At 54.0% G+C, this 16,564-nt stretch overlaps 10 protein-coding genes across 10 annotated transcripts; 3 read left to right on the forward strand and 7 right to left on the reverse strand.

Moving 5' to 3' along the window:
• Positions 1 to 270: 270 nt before the first annotated feature.
• On the reverse strand, positions 271 to 3,596 carry SAICODRAFT_171798 (phosphorylase-domain-containing protein). The gene is made up of 2 exons (XM_019165764.1): positions 539 to 3,596; positions 271 to 485 (listed from the first exon to the last, which is right to left on the reverse strand). Exon 1 carries the CDS (start codon positions 3,380 to 3,382, stop codon positions 611 to 613), a length of 2,772 nt encoding a protein of 923 aa, XP_019021456.1. The 5' UTR covers positions 3,383 to 3,596; the 3' UTR covers positions 271 to 485; positions 539 to 610.
• On the reverse strand, positions 3,393 to 6,010 carry SAICODRAFT_31898 (N-terminal acetyltransferase A, auxiliary subunit). The gene has a single exon (XM_019168045.1). The coding sequence runs from the start codon at positions 5,983 to 5,985 to the stop codon at positions 3,478 to 3,480; it is 2,508 nt and encodes an 835-aa protein (XP_019021457.1). The 5' UTR covers positions 5,986 to 6,010; the 3' UTR covers positions 3,393 to 3,477.
• A 309-nt stretch (positions 6,011 to 6,319) lies between these two features.
• Positions 6,320 to 7,504, reverse strand: SAICODRAFT_31899 (uncharacterized protein). Its single transcript, XM_019168046.1, has one exon. The coding sequence runs from the start codon at positions 7,442 to 7,444 to the stop codon at positions 6,332 to 6,334; it is 1,113 nt and encodes a 370-aa protein (XP_019021458.1). The 5' UTR covers positions 7,445 to 7,504; the 3' UTR covers positions 6,320 to 6,331.
• A 186-nt stretch (positions 7,505 to 7,690) lies between these two features.
• On the reverse strand, positions 7,691 to 8,017 carry SAICODRAFT_9900 (uncharacterized protein; the record flags this gene model as incomplete). Its single annotated transcript, XM_019172174.1, has 3 exons — positions 7,691 to 7,745; positions 7,801 to 7,883; positions 7,943 to 8,017. The coding sequence occupies 3 exons, from the start codon at positions 8,015 to 8,017 to the stop codon at positions 7,691 to 7,693; spliced, it is 213 nt and encodes a 70-aa protein (XP_019021459.1).
• SAICODRAFT_21594 (uncharacterized protein) lies at positions 7,818 to 9,612 on the reverse strand. The gene is made up of 2 exons (XM_019166440.1): positions 9,313 to 9,612; positions 7,818 to 9,249 (listed from the first exon to the last, which is right to left on the reverse strand). Exons 1-2 carry the CDS (start codon positions 9,580 to 9,582, stop codon positions 8,194 to 8,196), a joined length of 1,326 nt encoding a protein of 441 aa, XP_019021460.1. The 5' UTR covers positions 9,583 to 9,612; the 3' UTR covers positions 7,818 to 8,193.
• Positions 9,613 to 9,726: 114 nt separating this feature from the next.
• On the forward strand, positions 9,727 to 11,576 carry SAICODRAFT_21595 (uncharacterized protein; the record flags this gene model as incomplete). The annotated part of the gene is made up of 1 exon (XM_019166441.1): positions 9,727 to 11,576. The coding sequence occupies one exon, from the start codon at positions 9,727 to 9,729 to the stop codon at positions 11,326 to 11,328; it is 1,602 nt and encodes a 533-aa protein (XP_019021461.1). The 3' UTR covers positions 11,329 to 11,576.
• A 456-nt stretch (positions 11,577 to 12,032) lies between these two features.
• SAICODRAFT_31901 (uncharacterized protein) lies at positions 12,033 to 12,622 on the forward strand. The gene has a single exon (XM_019168047.1). The coding sequence runs from the start codon at positions 12,067 to 12,069 to the stop codon at positions 12,547 to 12,549; it is 483 nt and encodes a 160-aa protein (XP_019021462.1). The 5' UTR covers positions 12,033 to 12,066; the 3' UTR covers positions 12,550 to 12,622.
• Positions 12,623 to 12,762: 140 nt separating this feature from the next.
• SAICODRAFT_31902 (uncharacterized protein) lies at positions 12,763 to 13,774 on the reverse strand. Its single transcript, XM_019168048.1, has 3 exons — positions 13,575 to 13,774; positions 13,109 to 13,513; positions 12,763 to 13,053 (listed from the first exon to the last, which is right to left on the reverse strand). The coding sequence occupies exon 2, from the start codon at positions 13,481 to 13,483 to the stop codon at positions 13,199 to 13,201; it is 285 nt and encodes a 94-aa protein (XP_019021463.1). The 5' UTR covers positions 13,484 to 13,513; positions 13,575 to 13,774; the 3' UTR covers positions 12,763 to 13,053; positions 13,109 to 13,198.
• A 137-nt stretch (positions 13,775 to 13,911) lies between these two features.
• Positions 13,912 to 15,461, reverse strand: SAICODRAFT_73401 (Peroxin-3). The gene is made up of 4 exons (XM_019170853.1): positions 15,249 to 15,461; positions 14,942 to 15,195; positions 14,611 to 14,887; positions 13,912 to 14,552 (listed from the first exon to the last, which is right to left on the reverse strand). Exons 1-4 carry the CDS (start codon positions 15,404 to 15,406, stop codon positions 13,988 to 13,990), a joined length of 1,254 nt encoding a protein of 417 aa, XP_019021464.1. The 5' UTR covers positions 15,407 to 15,461; the 3' UTR covers positions 13,912 to 13,987.
• Positions 15,462 to 15,602: 141 nt separating this feature from the next.
• On the forward strand, positions 15,603 to 16,291 carry SAICODRAFT_9905 (uncharacterized protein; the record flags this gene model as incomplete). The annotated part of the gene is made up of 2 exons (XM_019172175.1): positions 15,603 to 15,900; positions 15,957 to 16,291. The coding sequence occupies 2 exons, from the start codon at positions 15,603 to 15,605 to the stop codon at positions 16,289 to 16,291; spliced, it is 633 nt and encodes a 210-aa protein (XP_019021465.1).
• Positions 16,292 to 16,564: the final 273 nt, after the last annotated feature.

Raw genomic sequence — 16,564 nt, forward strand, 5'->3', positions numbered from 1 at the left:
TTGCTTGCCTGGGAGGATTTCTAGGTCTGCTCACTTGGTAGGGTCTTGCAGGGCGCTCGGTACGTGAAAGTGCGGGGCCGCCGCGGATCGATAGCCGTCCGATGACTTCGCGTGATGATAAAGAGGATCAATGGAAGGTATTTCTGTGCGAACATTCATCTTTTTAGAGGACAATTCAGAAGCTTTGACTTCAATTGGAACGCAGACAAAATATCTGTACTGCGCTCGCAACGGTGTCGGTGAACAAAACAGAAATCAACATTGAAGCTATAGCAAACTCGGAATAGACGGTATAAGTGATATAACCTCTGGAATTCTCCTCTCCCACTTCATCTTCTCACTCTCTTCTTCTCTGGCTCTCAAACAAGGAACATTTCGCACGTTCCGTCTCTACCTGGTACTCTCAGTCGTCGTCCACCCCATCATTCACATCAACCGGCTCCACCTCCCAAATCTTCTCCGCATACTCGCGTATCGAACGATCACTGTGTGACTGGTTAGCCGGTGCGTTACAACCTGCGTGTCCATGCTAACATACCTGGAGAAAAATCCCATCTTCGAGACTGCGGTGATACACTTCTGCGTCCATCCAGCTTGGTCGCGATAAGCCTCATCCACCAAATCCTGGGCATGCAAATCTAGTCATCACATCATTAGCCATCATCGCAAGATGCAGGCAGGGTAGGGACGAACAAGCCCCAAAATCATCACTGATCAAATAATGATCCCGATCCCCCCTAACCGCCTCCACCAACTCCCCAAACTCCCTCCCATCCCCAAAAGTCCCCTTCTCAATCTCCCTCACAACGACCTCCAACCCCGGATCCATCCTCACCTTCCCATACCGATGCGCAAACCTCAGATCCTCCACATCCTCCGCCAAATTCCCAAACAAAAAGATGTTTTCTTCCCCAATCTCCCTAACAATCTCGACATTCGCGCCATCGACCGTCCCGATGATGAGTCCACCGTTGAGGACGAACTTCATATTCGAGGTTCCGGAGGCTTCGGTGCCGGCTGTGGAGATGTGTTCGGAGATGTCGTTGGCGGGGATGATCAGCTCTGCTTTACTGACGTTATAATCCGGCACGAAGACGACTTGCAATAACCCCTCCACCTCCGGATCAGCATTAACGACCCTCGCAACAGCATTAATAAACTTAATAATCAGTTTCGCCATCCTATACCCCGGCGCAGCCTTTCCACCAAAAATGCAGACGCGTGGTACGACATTCCTCTTCTCGGCGGGGGACATGGCGCGTAACCTCAACCACCGAGATACGACACCATAGATATTCAGTGTCTGGCGTTTGTATTCATGTATACGCTTTACCTGAACATCCCACAACGCATCACAATTGAGCGCGATACCTGAGACTTCCAGGACATGGGCGGCGAGACGCTGTTTATTCCGATACTTCACCTCCCTCCACCTCTTCCCAAACTCCTTATCTGTAGCGTACTGCCCAAGTTCATGAAGCGCAGTGAGGTCCGTCAAAAACTTTGTCCCAATCTTCGACTGAATGAGCGCGGTGAGGCCAGGGTTCGCCTGATACAACCACCGCCTCGGCGTAATCCCATTCGTCACATTCAAAAACCTATCCCTCCCAAAGACTCTCACGAAATCCTTAAAGATGGTCTTCGTGATCAAATCACTATGCAACTCCGCAACCCCATTGACCTTATGACTCCCCACCACCGCCAAATGCGCCATCCTCACCATTTTGACGTGGCCTTCCTCGATGATGCTCACTCTCCCCAGCAACTCGCGGTCATCCGGGAACTTCTTCGACACATCCGAGAGAAAGTGCCAATTAATGAGATAAATCAGCTCCATATGCCTCGGCAGCAATCGCTGAATCATCCCGACTTCCCACCTCTCAAGTGCTTCAGGTAATACAGTATGATTCGTATGCGCAAACACCCCCACAACAAGCGGCCACGCCTCCTCATACGCCATCCCCTCCTCATCCACAAGTACCCTCAACAACTCCGGTACAGCCAGTGTCGGATGCGTATCATTCAACTGAATCGCAACCTGCCTTGGTAACTCTCCCCACCCTCTCTCCGTCTTCCTGAACCGGCGGAGGATGTCGTAAAGCGACGCACGAATCCAAAAGTATTGTTGTTTGAGCCGAAGCTCTTTTCCGACGTAGACGTTGTCGTTTGGGTAGAGGACTGCGGAGATGGTACCGGCGCGTTGTGCGTCGCGGACGGATTCTTCGTATTCGCCGCGGTTGAAGCGTTGGAAGTCGAATTCGATCGCGGGTTTGGCTGACCATAACCTCAGGTTATTCGTCGTGTGATTCGGGTGGTTCCCCTCAGTGGGAACATACCCCGGAATAGGCACATCATACGCAACAGCCCAAACCTCCTCCCCACCAACCCACCTCCTCGCTTCCTTCGACATCTCCTCCCTCTCCCGCTCCTCAGCCCCGACATCTTCGACCCAGCCGCCGAAGCGGACGAGGACGCGGACATCCTCGCGACGGACTTCCCACGGGTATCCACTACTCAGCCAACCCTCCGCAACCTCGACTTGTTCCCCCTCCCCCCCAATTTCCTGCCGAAAGATTCCGTAGTCGTAACGGACGCCGTACCCCCAGGCCGGATAATTCAGCGTCGCGAGTGAATCGAGGAAACACGCCGCTAACCGTCCCAGCCCGCCATTCCCAAGAGCTGCATCAGGCTCCGCATCCCCGAGCTGCGCAAGATCCAACCCCAAATCCGCGAGTGCTTTGGCGAGGAGTGGTTGGAGGTGGAGGTTGGTGAGTGTAGACGAGAGTGTCCTCCCCAACAAAAACTCCAAAGAGAGATAATAAACCCTCTTCCGATCAACCCTCGTATGCGCCTGCTGCGTCATATTCCAATGAAGGATCAAACGATCCCGCAATGCCAAACTCGTCGCGAAATAAGCTGTCCAGATATCCACCCCCCTTACCCCGAGAAGCGCGGAATGAGCGAGAGACGTCTCGACATGCCTGATAAAATCCTTTTGAAATTCGGGACTCGTGGACCAATATGGCGTCAATGATAGCGACTTCCAGAGGTTGTCGATGGATTCGAGGGCGGCGTCTTCGGCGGCGGAGATGGAGGGGCGGCGTTTGCTGAGGCCGGTTGGTGTGCGTTTGTGGAAGCGGCGGGGGTTGATGGGCGGGGTGCCGGTGTCGATGGAGGTGGGGCGAGTGGATGTGCGGTCGGAAGGTTGGGGGGATGGATCAGCGTCGCGATCGGGGCCGAATTGGTGTGTGTGTGTTAAGCTCATTGATCCCTGGCGTTGTATGGAAAAGATGGAAGAATGGATGGATGGGAGAGGATGGGATTTGTAGACGGAGGGTGGACGTGGTTGACTCGTCACCTGTCGACATGTGCGGGGAATCATGGGAAGGTTGAGCCGCGGAACGCATGATTACCTCTTCAATCTATATACCACAACCCGAAATCGTTTTTTACCCTCTCCCCTTCCATCCCCTAAGCTTAAGCGTCAACACCGTTCTCTGTCTTCTTCCAGGCCTCAACCATATCCCACCCCCTCTCCTCCGCCTTCCTTACATACCCCTCCACATCCCCACCCCAAGTCCTCACCAACTCATATCCCTTAACAAGATCACCAGCCTTCACCCCGTCGACCTCAACGATCTTGAGTAGGGTTTCAAATGCTTTGTCGGTGGAGGAGATGAGGTGGTATGACTGGGCGGCGGCCAACAACCCCGCTGAAGTACCGGGGAAAGAAGACTCGATGAACGACGCGAGGTCGGTGGAATCGGGTAGAATGGTTTCGAGTGCGGGATCAGTTTCCGCAACGTCCGCATGCCGCCACTTAACCAAACACTCCTGGACACGTTCGTTGTGCTGGTCAATTTCAACAGCCTTTCTGAGTGCCTCCACCGCACGTACCCAAACCTGCTGTCTCGAACACCACTCAAACACCGCAACCCACGTCCTTACATCCCGCGGACAGTAAATCTCCAACCCCTTAAGGTACTTCTCCACATCCTCCAACGGCGTCTCACTCAACATCAACTTATCACCACGGGGATCATCATCAACCTTCTTCTTCTCACCCTCGTCATCAACGACCTTAGCTTCTTCCTTCTTCTCCCCATCTTTCTCACTCAACACAACAGCCGCCTTCTCCGCTTTCTTCACCCGCTCAAGCACCCTCTTCTTCGCCTTCTTCACCGCCTTCCCCCGTTCCGCCTCCCCCATCCCCTCCCAATCCATCAACACCTCCTTAGACAACCCAACCCTCCCCTCCGGCCTCTCACTCAACAAACACGCAACCTCAACCAACCCCCTACAAGCCTCCCCATAAACCCCCGTACTCCCCCTCATCCCATCCTCCCACCCCAACAACCCGACATAATCCCACACAGTCCCCTTCCGCGCACAATACCCATGGAAATCAAACTCGTCGTCGGCCCAAACCCCCAATACCCCCTCCACTTGTCGCCACCGTTTCATACCGACGCCGTAGCGCGCGTGCGAGATGTTTGAGCGGGCGTCGTGGGCGAGGTACCAGAGTGCTTGCATGTCGTGGAGGTCGCCGATGGGACCGCCTGGGACGTCGTTTTTGGTGAAGAGGGATACGGTGTTGAGGGCTTCGTCCCATCTTCCAGCTCTGAGTAAGTATCGTACGCTCTTGACGTTGACGAAGCGATCCTGCAAGTCGAGGGCACGAGCCGCCTCGGAGGCTTCGGACGCGGCATAGGGCGCACCCAGATGCTTGAGGACCTTTGCTTTCATGAGATACAGTTCGGGGAGGGTAGGCGTATGCTCAATCGCCTTCTCCAATACCCCGAGCGCTTTCTTATGTTGTCCACAATAATCCCAAAACTGCGCAAGGACATACATCGTCCACAACACCGTCGTCGGCACCTCTTCCTCCCCCTCCTTCTCCAAAAAGGCCTCGAGCATCTCTCCAACGATTTTGCGTTTAGCGGGATCGGAACAGAGCGGCTTGAGTTGCGCAAAAGCGGACGGAACACCCTTCTCCAACATCCTCTTGGTGTACGCCTCCAACCTCGCCCTCCACTCCACATGATCCGCGCTCAGGAACTCGAGGGGTCGTCGTCGGGGAAGGTCTGCGCGGGGGTATTTCGTACTCAAAGCATCGTAATGGCGAAGGAGAGCGGCAGTGTCGGAGTCGTCCATACCAAGCGTGCGTGTGAGAGACGTGTTGTAAGACTTGTGATCCGGATTCCGATCGACGAGGGAGGTGTAAATCGCCGCGGCTTCCTCATTACCGCCGAGGGATTCGAGCCATTCCGCCCGCAACTCCGTCGCACTCAAATAATCAACAATCCTCCCCTCCGCTTCCTTCTGCCCCAGCCACTCCAGCGCACCTTCGACATCCCCGGACTGAGCACAAACCCGCGCACGGAAAAGGAGGAGTTCGGAATGCTCGTAATCACCCGCCTCAGGCTCCTCCTTAATAGACGTAAGAAACGAATCGAGTGTCTTGAGTGTAGCATTGTAGTCTCCCTTCATATACGTCGCCACAGCCAACGCCAACCACGAACTCTTCAACCCCAAGTTCTGTTCCAAGATCTTTGTCCGAATCGGGATGACCTCGTTCCATTTTCGCAGCTGACTCAACAACAACGCCTGATCCCGCAGAATCTGATGATTATCCGGATCGAACCTGAGCGCCTGTGTATAACACTTACTCGCCTCCTCGTAGTTTTTGTCACTCCTCCACAACAGCCCAAACACATGCCAAACAACATGACTCGTCAAATCACACCTCACACCCTTCCTCACCAACTCATACGCCTCCTCTTTCCGATTCACCGGGTCGAGGGCGTTGAGACACAGGCCCTTCATGGCGAGGGTTTCGCCGTGGTTTGGAGAACGTCGGAGGATTGTGTCGATACATTTTAGAGCTTGGCGGTAGCGTTTGTGTTCGTAGTGTTGGAGGGTTTCGCGGAAGAGGAGGGATTGGGAGTGGGTTAGGGCCCGGTTTGGGTTGGGTTTTGTGGACATGTTCCCTAATTGCGATTGTTCTCTGAGTCGGGGTCGCTTGGAGATCTTCCAACATTTCGGTGTCTCGGTGGTCATGTCACGTGAGGTCGCTTATGAGGGGGAGAGGTTTGTGAATACTGCATTTACAATTATCAAACAACTTCAGAAGTATTCACAGGTTTGTACGAGGCTGTTCTGCGTTCGGTCATTTCAATGGGCCGCGAGAGGCCCGAAGCTCGAGGTTCAGATTCAGGGCTTTTATCTTGAGAGAGAGGACAAAATTTGCGTCATATAACTCAGGAAATTCCTTTTCGTTTCCACTCCGAGGTCTTTCCTAGATCTATCCCCCTCCCTAACCTCTTCAGATTTACCCCTCCATCTGCTCATCCTCACTCTCCCACTCCTCCTCCTCCTCCTCATCCCATCCCTCCTCCTCCTCCTTCCCCACAGCCGGCACCTCCCCATTAATAACCCCAACCAACTCCCCAACATGCTCCAGAATCCCCGCATCATCCCACTCAAGTTGCTTATACATCTTCCCACAAACCTCCAAACACTCCCTCGCATCCTCCCAACTCTCCCTCTTCTTCTCCTCATCACCAATTTCTGCGGCACGCTGGCCTTGGAGAAAGTAACACCAGCCGTAGAGGTACCACAAATCAACGATCTGGTCGTCTTCTTTCTGGAGGGATTCGAGGACTGCGAGTGAGAGTGCGAGGAGGTTTGACTCCATCAACAACCTTACCAACGAGATTCGTGCAGGATACGCCGGGGGTTCTCTCAAGTCCGCCCCAGGTGCCCGCACAACTCCTGTACCCTCGATCGAGGCCTCAGGCAACCACCCCGCCACACTCTCCCTCAACGCCGCCCGCGCGTCCTCCTCACGTTGTTGACTCAACCGCATACTCGCCAACGTTTGTAGGGCCTCCGAGTTTCCTGGTTGTGCTTCGAGTGCGCGTGCGGTGTATGCTTCACACCGCTCCTCCGCCTCGGGTTCCATACACAGATCAGTCATATACAACTCTGCGCACCCACACCACGCACTCGCCAACTTCGCTCTCAACTCGTCCTCTTTCTCCTTCGCACCCTCGGATTGCGCATCGAGGGATTGGAGTTGTGAAGTCAACGCCGCAGCACCGCGCTCGAACCACCCTAAAGCCTCCCTGCCACCCTCCTCACTCAACTGTCCCAGCCATAAATATTTCTCCCAGCCCTCTCCATTCCGCTTGACGCTCTCCCCGAAAACTCGTCTCGCGCTATCCAGATCGCCGTTTTCGACCATTACTTCACCCAGGAAGTCGAGTGGCGCCGTCCATATACAGGCATTGGGAAGGAGTTGACAGGCTTGTGTCGCGAGCTGGAGGGATTCGGGGAGTGAGAGCTCAGTCAACGCATCCCGTGCGCGGCTGAGGAGGGACGTGATCTCGGTATATGTTTCCTGAGGGATATTCGGGGGAGCTTGAGCAGGGAGAGCGGACATCGTAGCTCAAAGTTGCACAGACGGAAGTAATATGAGAAAAGATGTTTGTGACTGAATCTGAGACGGATCGATGGAGAAGCGCGAGTAAAATGACGGAGGATTGCTGGACGTCACCCAAAATTTTGGAGAGAGCGCGTATGCAGGGTGCCTGTCGTGCCTGGCCTCACGTGAGAAAGAAGGATGACAGGGTAGATAACAAACAGGGTGCATTCATAACTTCATTCATTCCAAGATAACCCTCCGTATTCAACCCTGCGTCAAGTGCGTAACCTTCCCACTCCCATCAACATGCACATTCAACCTGTACATACCGCGATCAATACACCCCTAAAGTGATATACGGTCAAGACACCTACCTATCCTCGTGGAAGTCTCTCGTGAGGAACGATCCGGGCTCCACAACTCTGCTCTTCTGTGGTAAATCACCTTTGGGAAAGCCCTACTCACACGACGACGGATTAGCACACGCAGGTGATGAGCGAAGAGGGAGGGACGGACGGAGTCAGTGATCTTTTTGCCGATGAGCTTGGATGACCAGTCCTGGATCAAATTCGTCGGTGGTTTGTTTGACATGGTGGTGGTGGTTGTGTCCTTGGAGGGCATAACGTCACCATATCGGAGGCACGCAGGAACCCGCACACCCCGCCCGCCCGCGCATGCGACAGCTATACCTCGCTCGGGGGTTGCCATAACGTTTGCGCACGAGTCCTACACATTGAGTTACTGAGGATCGTATTGGTGAAGCTACGCTATGCCTTGACCCGCCCTTTCACATCAGTGCTCTTCTTGGACGCGAGGAGCACATAAGCGATCACAACTCCAGCCGAGGTCGCCGCAAGTGCCAACAACAGACTTCGAGATGCCGCAGCAGGCGCAACTGGCTCGGTCTTCACCAAGAACCACCACATCCCCACCACCACCACCACCAGCACCAGCACCACCAACACCAACACCGCCACTAAAACCGTCATCGCACTCGACCTCCCCCCCTCCACCTCCCAAACCCTAACCCTCGCATCAACACTGCCACTTGCAACCAACCCCCCCTCCGGCCTCCACCTCAAACACGTCGCCGGAAACGAATGCGCCTGCTGCACCCTCCTCAACGGCACCAACGTAGGACTCAGCACATGAATCGACAAATTCGCACAAGCGACTGCGATTGTACCCGTTGAGGCAACATCCATACACGTCACCGAACTACGTAGCTTCTGGGTTCGCTCGACACCCGCCCCGCCGGGGGTGTATCGGACGATCCATGCGCTCCCACTCGGTTTCGAGTTGAGTGCTGCTACCATAACCGCGCCCGTCATCGCGACTTTGCCGCCGGAGAGAAGTCGTCGGCGGGGGAGAAACCGGACACACCGGAATTGTGCGGGTTTGGAGGATGAGGAGGGAGATATGGTACGGATGAGTTTCCCGTCTGGGGCGTTGTGGAGGTAGAGCGTCGATGGAGTGACGTACGCGAATAACTCTGCAGCAGCTGTGTGGGATTCCTTTTCGTTGGCTTCTGGCCACGAGAATGCCGCATCGTAGATCTCCTGTCCAGGTTCTCCACTCGTCCAAGCGACGCTCCGATCGGGAATGTTGACCACCGCGAGTGAACCGTCTGTACTCGCTGATGCAAGGAGTGACCCGGAAGCGTTGTACACCGCCACGCGTTGGTAGTCGTCACCGTCCCCATTCTCGGGCGCCTTGAAGAGCTGTTTCCGTCCGTCTTCCTCAATCGTGTTCGCCTTTAGCTTAAACAGTCTCAAATGCTCATTTGGTCCATTTTTCGCGTTAATCCCCGTAGCAATAACACCCTACATACCCCCATTATCAGTACCAAAAAGAGCGCATGTTGGCGTCGACAATGAAGAACCTACCTCGTCGTTCACATCCAAACACATCGGCGCATCCTCCTCCCGACTCAACACATACTCCCCCACACTCTCCAACCTCACCTCCCCTTCTGCCCCCTTTCCCTCTCCCTCTTTTGTTAGGGGTTTCAACTCCCGGATATCGAGCCTATTCGCGACACCACTCCGACTCGCGCCGCCGCCTCCGGCGAGGAGGAGGGTGGTGTTGGATGACCAGGCGAGTGCGAAGATGGGGAAGGCGGTTGAGGATTCGGCGTAGGGGGTTGATGGAGACATCTTGGGTTTGGGGTTGTTGGTGTACGCGAAGTGTTGTCCGCGTCGTCGTCGTCCACTGATGCAAGCCGCTGTCATGCTGCGCAGAGAGCTGTGCGTAGATGAACAAAACACCACACCATCGTATCTCCCGAAGTATTGTCTAGAATGGAGTCGACGAGCCTAGAGGAGGTCACTACGTCGGAGAATACGGTGACAAGCTTGGCGCTGCCGGTCAATGGCTCGCGACCTGGGACGCCGGTGATGCAGGGTGCTTCGCGTTTGCCGAGACGAATTACCTCTTTGTCTTCGCTGAAGACATCGCCATCGTTACTGCCTAGACCATCGAGCTCGCTACAAACGCGCCGTGCACCCTCCGCCCTCGCAATCGCCCGATCAGCCGGCCAAACACCACCGCGAATCCGTCACGTCGCATCCGTCTCACATCTCCGTCGACGCTCACCATCGCCAACATCGACAACCGATTCCGAGCACGACGACGACGATGAAGATGATGGGAGGAGTACTGGAGCGATGACCCCGTTCTCGTTGAGTTGTGCGGCGGAGCAGAGGCTGAGAGTCGCGCAGAAGAGATTACATGCTATGAATGCGCGGTTGGAGCAGGCGCGGAGTACGTTGTTCGTGCCGACTGGGGAAAGAATGAGGAGTGTTAGTGCGAATGGAGCTATGGAGATTGGGAATGGGAGTCGGCCTTCGAGTGCGGGTGCGGGCATGCGAGGGAGTTTGAGGTTACGGAGTGTTACGGAAGCGACGGGGGTTGATGAGATTTCAGGAGATACGACACCGAAAGCCGTTACAGGAAAGAGCGAGGGGACTACACCGGAAGATATGAGGCGCTTAGCGGGTGACTTGAGGAATTTGAGGGAGAGGATGTTGAGCGGGTCGCGGCGGTTGTCGGCAGCGCCTATATGTCCTTCTTCGCCTGCGCGTTCAAGTACAGCATCGCCGACGCCTAACGTGTTATCGCCTACGGTTTCTGGAAGACGGTCGTCGCTGTCACCTCTTGCGCCTGCACCTCGGCGTCCGGGGACTGCGTCACCTACACAACGTGTTTTATCACCACCGGGGCGCCTAATGTCAGCTTCGCCTCTTATCGGCGCTCGCTCGACGTCGTTGTCATCAGCGTCGTCACAAAACTCGACACCACGCCGCCCATCCCTCATTCACCGTACATCATCTGGCTCCACCATTCCCCTCTCCCGCCGCAACTCCTCATCACCATCCCTCCTCATCCACCCACGTTCAGCCGAGGGTACACCAAGACGTCCGTCTTCCCAATCGCAGACCAAGAACGGGAACGGGAACGATGATCTGTTGAACTTGTTCCCGGCGCCACCACCGATGCGGAGGGGTGACAGCGCAGTGAGTACCATGAGTGCTGCAACCAGCACTCGATCGGAGTACTTCACCCCAACCGACGAATACCCCTCCCCGTCTTTCGAGTCCTTACTCGCGCCCACAAGTACTCACGCCCCCCGCCGTCCCGGTGGTAGTGACGAAGGGTATGATTCTGTCCCTCCAACCCCTCAAACTCTCCCTGGTCTCCCTTCTTCGTCAACGTCCGAATTGGAGGGCCCGTTAAAGGCGTTATTAGCAAGAGTGGAGGAAGCGAGCGAGGTTGTTGAGGATGGTGGCAGGGAGTTGGTGGAGAGGTTGGTTGAGGCGGTTAATGTTTGTGTGCTGGAGGAGAGTGGGGAGGTTAGGAGGAGGGTTGGGAGAGTCATTGAGGTTTTAGAGGGGGGTCAGTGACGCTGTCAAGCTTTGGGGACGGGAGAAGTATGACGATGGATGTGAGAAAGAGGGCGCAGAATATTGATAAACGGGGAGATGGATTGCAATTGCACGGCTTATGGAACGATACAAGATGGCAGAGCTACGAGGATGGGGCTAGACGCATCATGGACCTTTGGAAAGGACTCTACACTTTTTTGATCACTCTATAGCTACGGCTGGGTTAGGTTTGGAGTTTTTTAATATTGAATTTATTAATTTTTACGATTCACCGCAAGATTAATCCAGGCACAACCGAAGCTCGAACTCCAGGTTAACCTTTGCATCGACGACCGACGTCGACGTTACAGGCCCAACCCGGAAAAGTCCAGAGAGCTCACACCGCCTCCTACACCTCAATCAGATACAATTACAATGTCCGAAGAAAACAAAGCCGAACAAGAACAAGAACTCGAAGTCCTCCAATCAATCTACCCGGAAGAACTGGAGTTGCACAGCGACCAACATTTCGTCATCACACTCCCCCTCAACGATCTCACTTCGAGTCCCAATCCGCCGTCTGCAGTCTTGGAGGTGCGGTATACGCCCGATTATCCGTCTGATTCCCTGCCGGAGTTGAAGGTTGGGTCGATACCGAATGAGAGGGAGGAGGATGAGGATGAGGACGAGGACGAGAACAAGCAGGATGATCCGGAGTTTGACGACAGTGATTACAGAGTGCTGGAAGGTAAACTAAAGGAAGTGGGCGAGGAGAACATGGGTATGGCGATGGTCTTCACACTATGCTCCACCCTCCAAGAAGAAGCCGCAAACCTCCTCACCCAAAAACACGAAGCGCAACTCGCAGCCGAAGCCGCCAGACGCCAAGCAATCGAAGACGCCGAAATGGAGAAATTCCGGGGAACGGTCGTCACACCCGAACGCTTCCTCGCCTGGAAAGCGAAATTCGACGTCGAAATGGCGGCACTCCGCGCTGCTGAGAAGAAGGCCGCTGAGGAGAAAGCGTTGGGAAGGGGAGCCAGGAATAATGCGAATCCGAAGAAATTGACGGGGAAGGAGTTGTTTGAGACGAATAAGGATTTGATTGCGAGTGATGCGCAGTATTTGGAGGAGGGTGATGTGGAGGTTGATTTGAGTCAGTTTGAGAGGGTCAAGATTAGGGATGAGGAGGAGGAGGAGGAGAGGTTGGCGTTTAGTGATGATGAGGATGAAGGAGGCAAGAAGGGCAAGAAGAAGTAGACGAGGAGCTTGTAGTGAACTTTGCATTGTTGTGAGGTGCGGTCGGACGTAGCATAGGTGAAAAGGCATGGCATCAGAAGTGTCATGGAACAAACTCAAGCAATAGCACATTCTACACATAAGAAAAGATATCTGCATTCAGATCTGTTGTGTGTTTCAAATTACTGCGCTCATCGTCCCCTCGCCTGACATCGCGTCAGCAAGCTCAAGAAGAGGCCGGAGCTTCTGAGAGATTTCGAAGATGCAAAAGACGTATCCGTCGCAAGTGCAGCCTGATGTATATGACCGTGCGAATATGACATTCCATTTGCTTGCATTCAACCCGGCTACGTCCGCCCGTGACCACCATTCCGATATAGAGCTCGGGGGCTTCGGTCAATATCTTGTCGTGAGCGTTCCTCCGTGTGCACGAAACCATTCTTCTCATGCCGGACCTCGAAGTCGAGGGCTCATGAGTTCTGGCGATATCGTAGGGTCTCCAATAAAAGGAAGGGCCAGTGCAATCTGCACACCATGAATCAGTCACTTGAAATCACTCAACGACCATCAGCTGAGGTACCATTTGGAGAACCGCAAACCGGTACGTTTCATGCGTACGGGTCGTAGCAGGGGTATCTCCAGCGTTCCATATTATGCGCATGTATGCTCCTCACGACGAGATTTCGACCTTCCCGAATGCCCTATCCAACTCGTCCCCCTCTCCACTTTCCCCCTTTCCCTCTTCTTTCTCATCTGCCTGTTCCTCATTCCGTCTCCGCATCGACGCAGTAGGCTGCAACATCCTGACTCCACTATCGAGGTAGCCAGGTGCTACGCGACGTGCTTCCTCCACCTTGCGTTTCTCTGTTCGTGTTACATACTCTTCCCACTTATCTTTCGCATTGGCTTCTCGTGTGGTGGAGGTTTGGAGGGAGGTCTTCGTTTCCTCGGCCATCGAGCGAACTTTCGATACATCCGTGACTGGCTTCAACCCACCGTCAGCACCCCTATCCCGAATAAATGCTGCTAGAAAAGTATGAACATACCACGGCCGAAAGACTCGGAGGAAGCGAAATATATTGGTACGGTAAATGCACCGCACTCGGGATCTGTACCGAGGGGGATTTGATAAGTGGGATTTGTGCGAGGACGGCTGTGGAAGCGGGAGAGTTAGCATTTGGGAAGGCATGAAGTTGTTTTTTGGATTGTTACTGGTGTAGTCTGTCATTTGTTTTGTTCGTGATGGTGTCGGGTGGTGAAGTGATGTCGTACGTGATCGGAATCCGCGACACGACACGACCGCAGCCGCACGAGTCCACGTCGATGAGGTACTTTACTCACGTCGTGGGGGTACTTGACTCACAAAATCCGTGAGAGTGGGGACGAGAAACTTAGGGTTATGATTTTGGACGGTTATGCAGCAACTCGATTATAATCTAAGTAGACCATGTTCCCTTCCTCAATTCTCCTCCGAATAACCATTAAGCCCATCAGCAGCAGCAAGTCGCCCTTTGTCATAGCTGCTGTACACGATGGCGGAGAACCTAACCAACCCATCACTTCCGGCCTCCATCTCCCTAGCATACTCCTTCGCTTGCTCAATGCGTTTTGCCTCCCTCGTTATTACCGGCAACATACTTGCTAGCCGTACCCGACGTTGTAGGATGTCAGTATTGTCCACTGATGGCTCAGAGGGATAGATTGCTGCTGCCATGTTCTCAATTAAGGTATGCACACCAGCATTGAGGAGCTGGTTTATCACAATGACTGCGTCTGGAGACGATAGAAAATCGTGTGTTTCATCAATAAGATGACGTAGTGGTAGGCTTGGTAGAATTATACCTTCAGCCCCATCTGCATCACAGCTGCCGTCCCTGTCGGTGAACTGCTGGAGGACTTGTGCTTCCTCTCCAGGAGTCAATGGGAGAAGGAATTGCAGAAAAGATTCCTTCTCAACGATAGCACGGATGCGAGAAATGATGAGGTCAAACTGTGCAAGAGACAGCTCTTCCTTCAGGGACATCCTGCCATTGCAATGTCAGCATACATGCCCAAGTTGCTTCTGGCGATAAGAATTCTTACCCTCCAATCAGTTCTTCCACAGCCGTCTTCACCTTCGCACTGAGCCCCTTCCATCCATTGTGTATCAACCACCACGAGAAACTCAGGTAATCTCGCTCAAGATCAGTGCGCTCGTCGCCATCTTCCTCCTCAATGCGAACTTCATTATTAAGCACTGGACTCCATAACGATACGACACTTGCTACATATGTACCACGGCCGATGATGTTCAGTTGCACCCTTGTCAAAACGGTGAGCAAGACCAGACAATAGATTAACGTCAAAGTGCGCGTGATAGCTGTCCCCCATTAGAAATTGTATACTGACCGCGTATCGGGAAGCGCATACGTACACAGTATCTTCAGGTCGTTCCACAGCTCAGCTTTCGACCTTCCGTTGCCATCGCCAGCGACTTCACTCATTCCACTTATCATGGATCCAGCCTCATCCCCTTCAGCGGCTTTACTCGGGGCCTTCTTTCGTTGCAAATCTGCGGTGATGCCCTCGACATCCAATTCATGAGAAACTTGCTCTGCCAGGCTAGGGAAGAGTGCAAGCAAGGTGAAGGTGCAATCCTGTTGGTTCTGCTCGAACCGTCGACGAAGACTAGCATCTGGTTAGCATACATCCATAGAGATGACGTCGGCCATAATACAAACTTTTCTTTGGCGGTCCTCTCACCCATAGCCCGCTCTTGAACTTCTTTTATCTTTGAGGAAACATACTGAGTTGCAAGATAGGCAGCACTGGCGACGACAGTTGTAACACCGATCGCCCGGCGGTGTCGGCTAAGGAAACCTCGTATTGACTGGAACATGCTGAGAGCGGACGAGTGTATAGACGATGAATGGGTTCTCTGGTCTCGACTGTTGTTGGGATGGTCGTGTCGTGTCCTGTCGTGTCGCGGAGTCTCCGCAGCGGCAGCGGCCGCGGCCGCGGCTTCCATCAGGCACACTCGTACCCCACCACCAACCTCATCGTCAATTCGTACCGATTTGTTCTTTTTGATAGCAATGTCTTCGATTGTTCCTCCTCCATTGCCTCCTTTACCGCCTTCGCATTCGCATAACGGATCGCTGTCGTCGACTCCGCACCCGCCCACACCACTGCAACCTCACGCTTTACATCCGCCGACAGCCGATGCGGATCGTGCTCTGATAGAGGGACTACAAGGAAAGAGTGTCGCTGAACTGAAGGAACTTCAGGAGACTGATGGCTTGCTCGACGCTTTCTGGGAGAGCCAGAGTCCTATCGCGAAGGAGCACAGAGAGCTCGAACGAGAGGCATGGAAAGCCAATGAAGAACTAGCAGGTCTGCGATCCACGCAGTCACGCATACATATCATCGCTGACAGCCATCTTCAACAGATCGCATCATGTCCACCCGTACGACTCTCGACCTCCGCCGCACAGACACCGACGCCAAACTCCGCGATTCAGCCTCCCTCTACCGAACCTGGCGACAAACTGAGGAACATATGTACTCCGCCCTCTCACCTCTCTCACCTCCATCTCTCCAACAACATCTCAATGCGAGTACGACGTCCGTTTCGGAGATGAGCGATGCCCTGGCCGAGAGTTTCTTAGAGGAGGGTGGAGATTTGGGTGTGTTTTTGAGGACGTATAGGGAGGGGAGGAAAACAGTGAGGTTGGGGGAGGTTCAGGGTGAGAGGTGGGCTGAGGGGAGGGTGGGGGGGTTCTGAACAGGAGAACGTAGGGGTGGATGATAACGTGTTAGAGGGAGATCTCGCTGCACACGGCGAGCGAAGCTGCATCTGCAGTTCTCGCCGTGAACCAAGGTTGCCGAATCTTGACCCCAAGTACTCAGATCTCTCTTCATCGGTGCAGGATTTAAGTGCCGCATCGAGGCGCCCGTGCACCTCTGCCATACTACAAGACAATGTGATACGGAGCATGATCGTGCAATGCGCGTTTGATGATGAAGTCCGGTTGCGCAAAAGAGAGGGAGTTATGGC

Source organism: Saitoella complicata (assembly GCF_001661265.1).
Source record: "Saitoella complicata NRRL Y-17804 unplaced genomic scaffold SAICOscaffold_26, whole genome shotgun sequence".
Classification (NCBI taxonomy): domain Eukaryota; kingdom Fungi; phylum Ascomycota; class Saitoellomycetes; order Saitoellales; family Saitoellaceae; genus Saitoella; species Saitoella complicata.

Coding starts and splice junctions, on each gene's coding strand:
- SAICODRAFT_31898 (XM_019168045.1), bottom strand. CDS start 5,985: ATGTCCACAAAACCCAACCCAAACCGGGCCCTAACCCACTCCCAATCC.
- SAICODRAFT_31901 (XM_019168047.1), top strand. CDS start 12,067: ATGGGTATGGCGATGGTCTTCACACTATGCTCCACCCTCCAAGAAGAA.
- SAICODRAFT_21594 (XM_019166440.1), bottom strand. CDS start 9,582: ATGTCTCCATCAACCCCCTACGCCGAATCCTCAACCGCCTTCCCCATC. Junction 9,250..9,312: donor GTTTGGATGTGAACGACGAG/GTAGGTTCTTCA, acceptor GGGGGTATGTAG/GGTGTTATTGCTACGGGGAT.
- SAICODRAFT_31902 (XM_019168048.1), bottom strand. CDS start 13,483: ATGGCCGAGGAAACGAAGACCTCCCTCCAAACCTCCACCACACGAGAA.
- SAICODRAFT_31899 (XM_019168046.1), bottom strand. CDS start 7,444: ATGTCCGCTCTCCCTGCTCAAGCTCCCCCGAATATCCCTCAGGAAACA.
- SAICODRAFT_73401 (XM_019170853.1), bottom strand. CDS start 15,406: ATGTTCCAGTCAATACGAGGTTTCCTTAGCCGACACCGCCGGGCGATC. Junction 15,196..15,248: donor GAGAGGACCGCCAAAGAAAA/GTTTGTATTATG, acceptor ACCAGATGCTAG/TCTTCGTCGACGGTTCGAGC. Junction 14,888..14,941: donor GAACGACCTGAAGATACTGT/GTACGTATGCGC, acceptor AATGGGGGACAG/CTATCACGCGCACTTTGACG.
- SAICODRAFT_171798 (XM_019165764.1), bottom strand. CDS start 3,382: ATGATTCCCCGCACATGTCGACAGGTGACGAGTCAACCACGTCCACCC.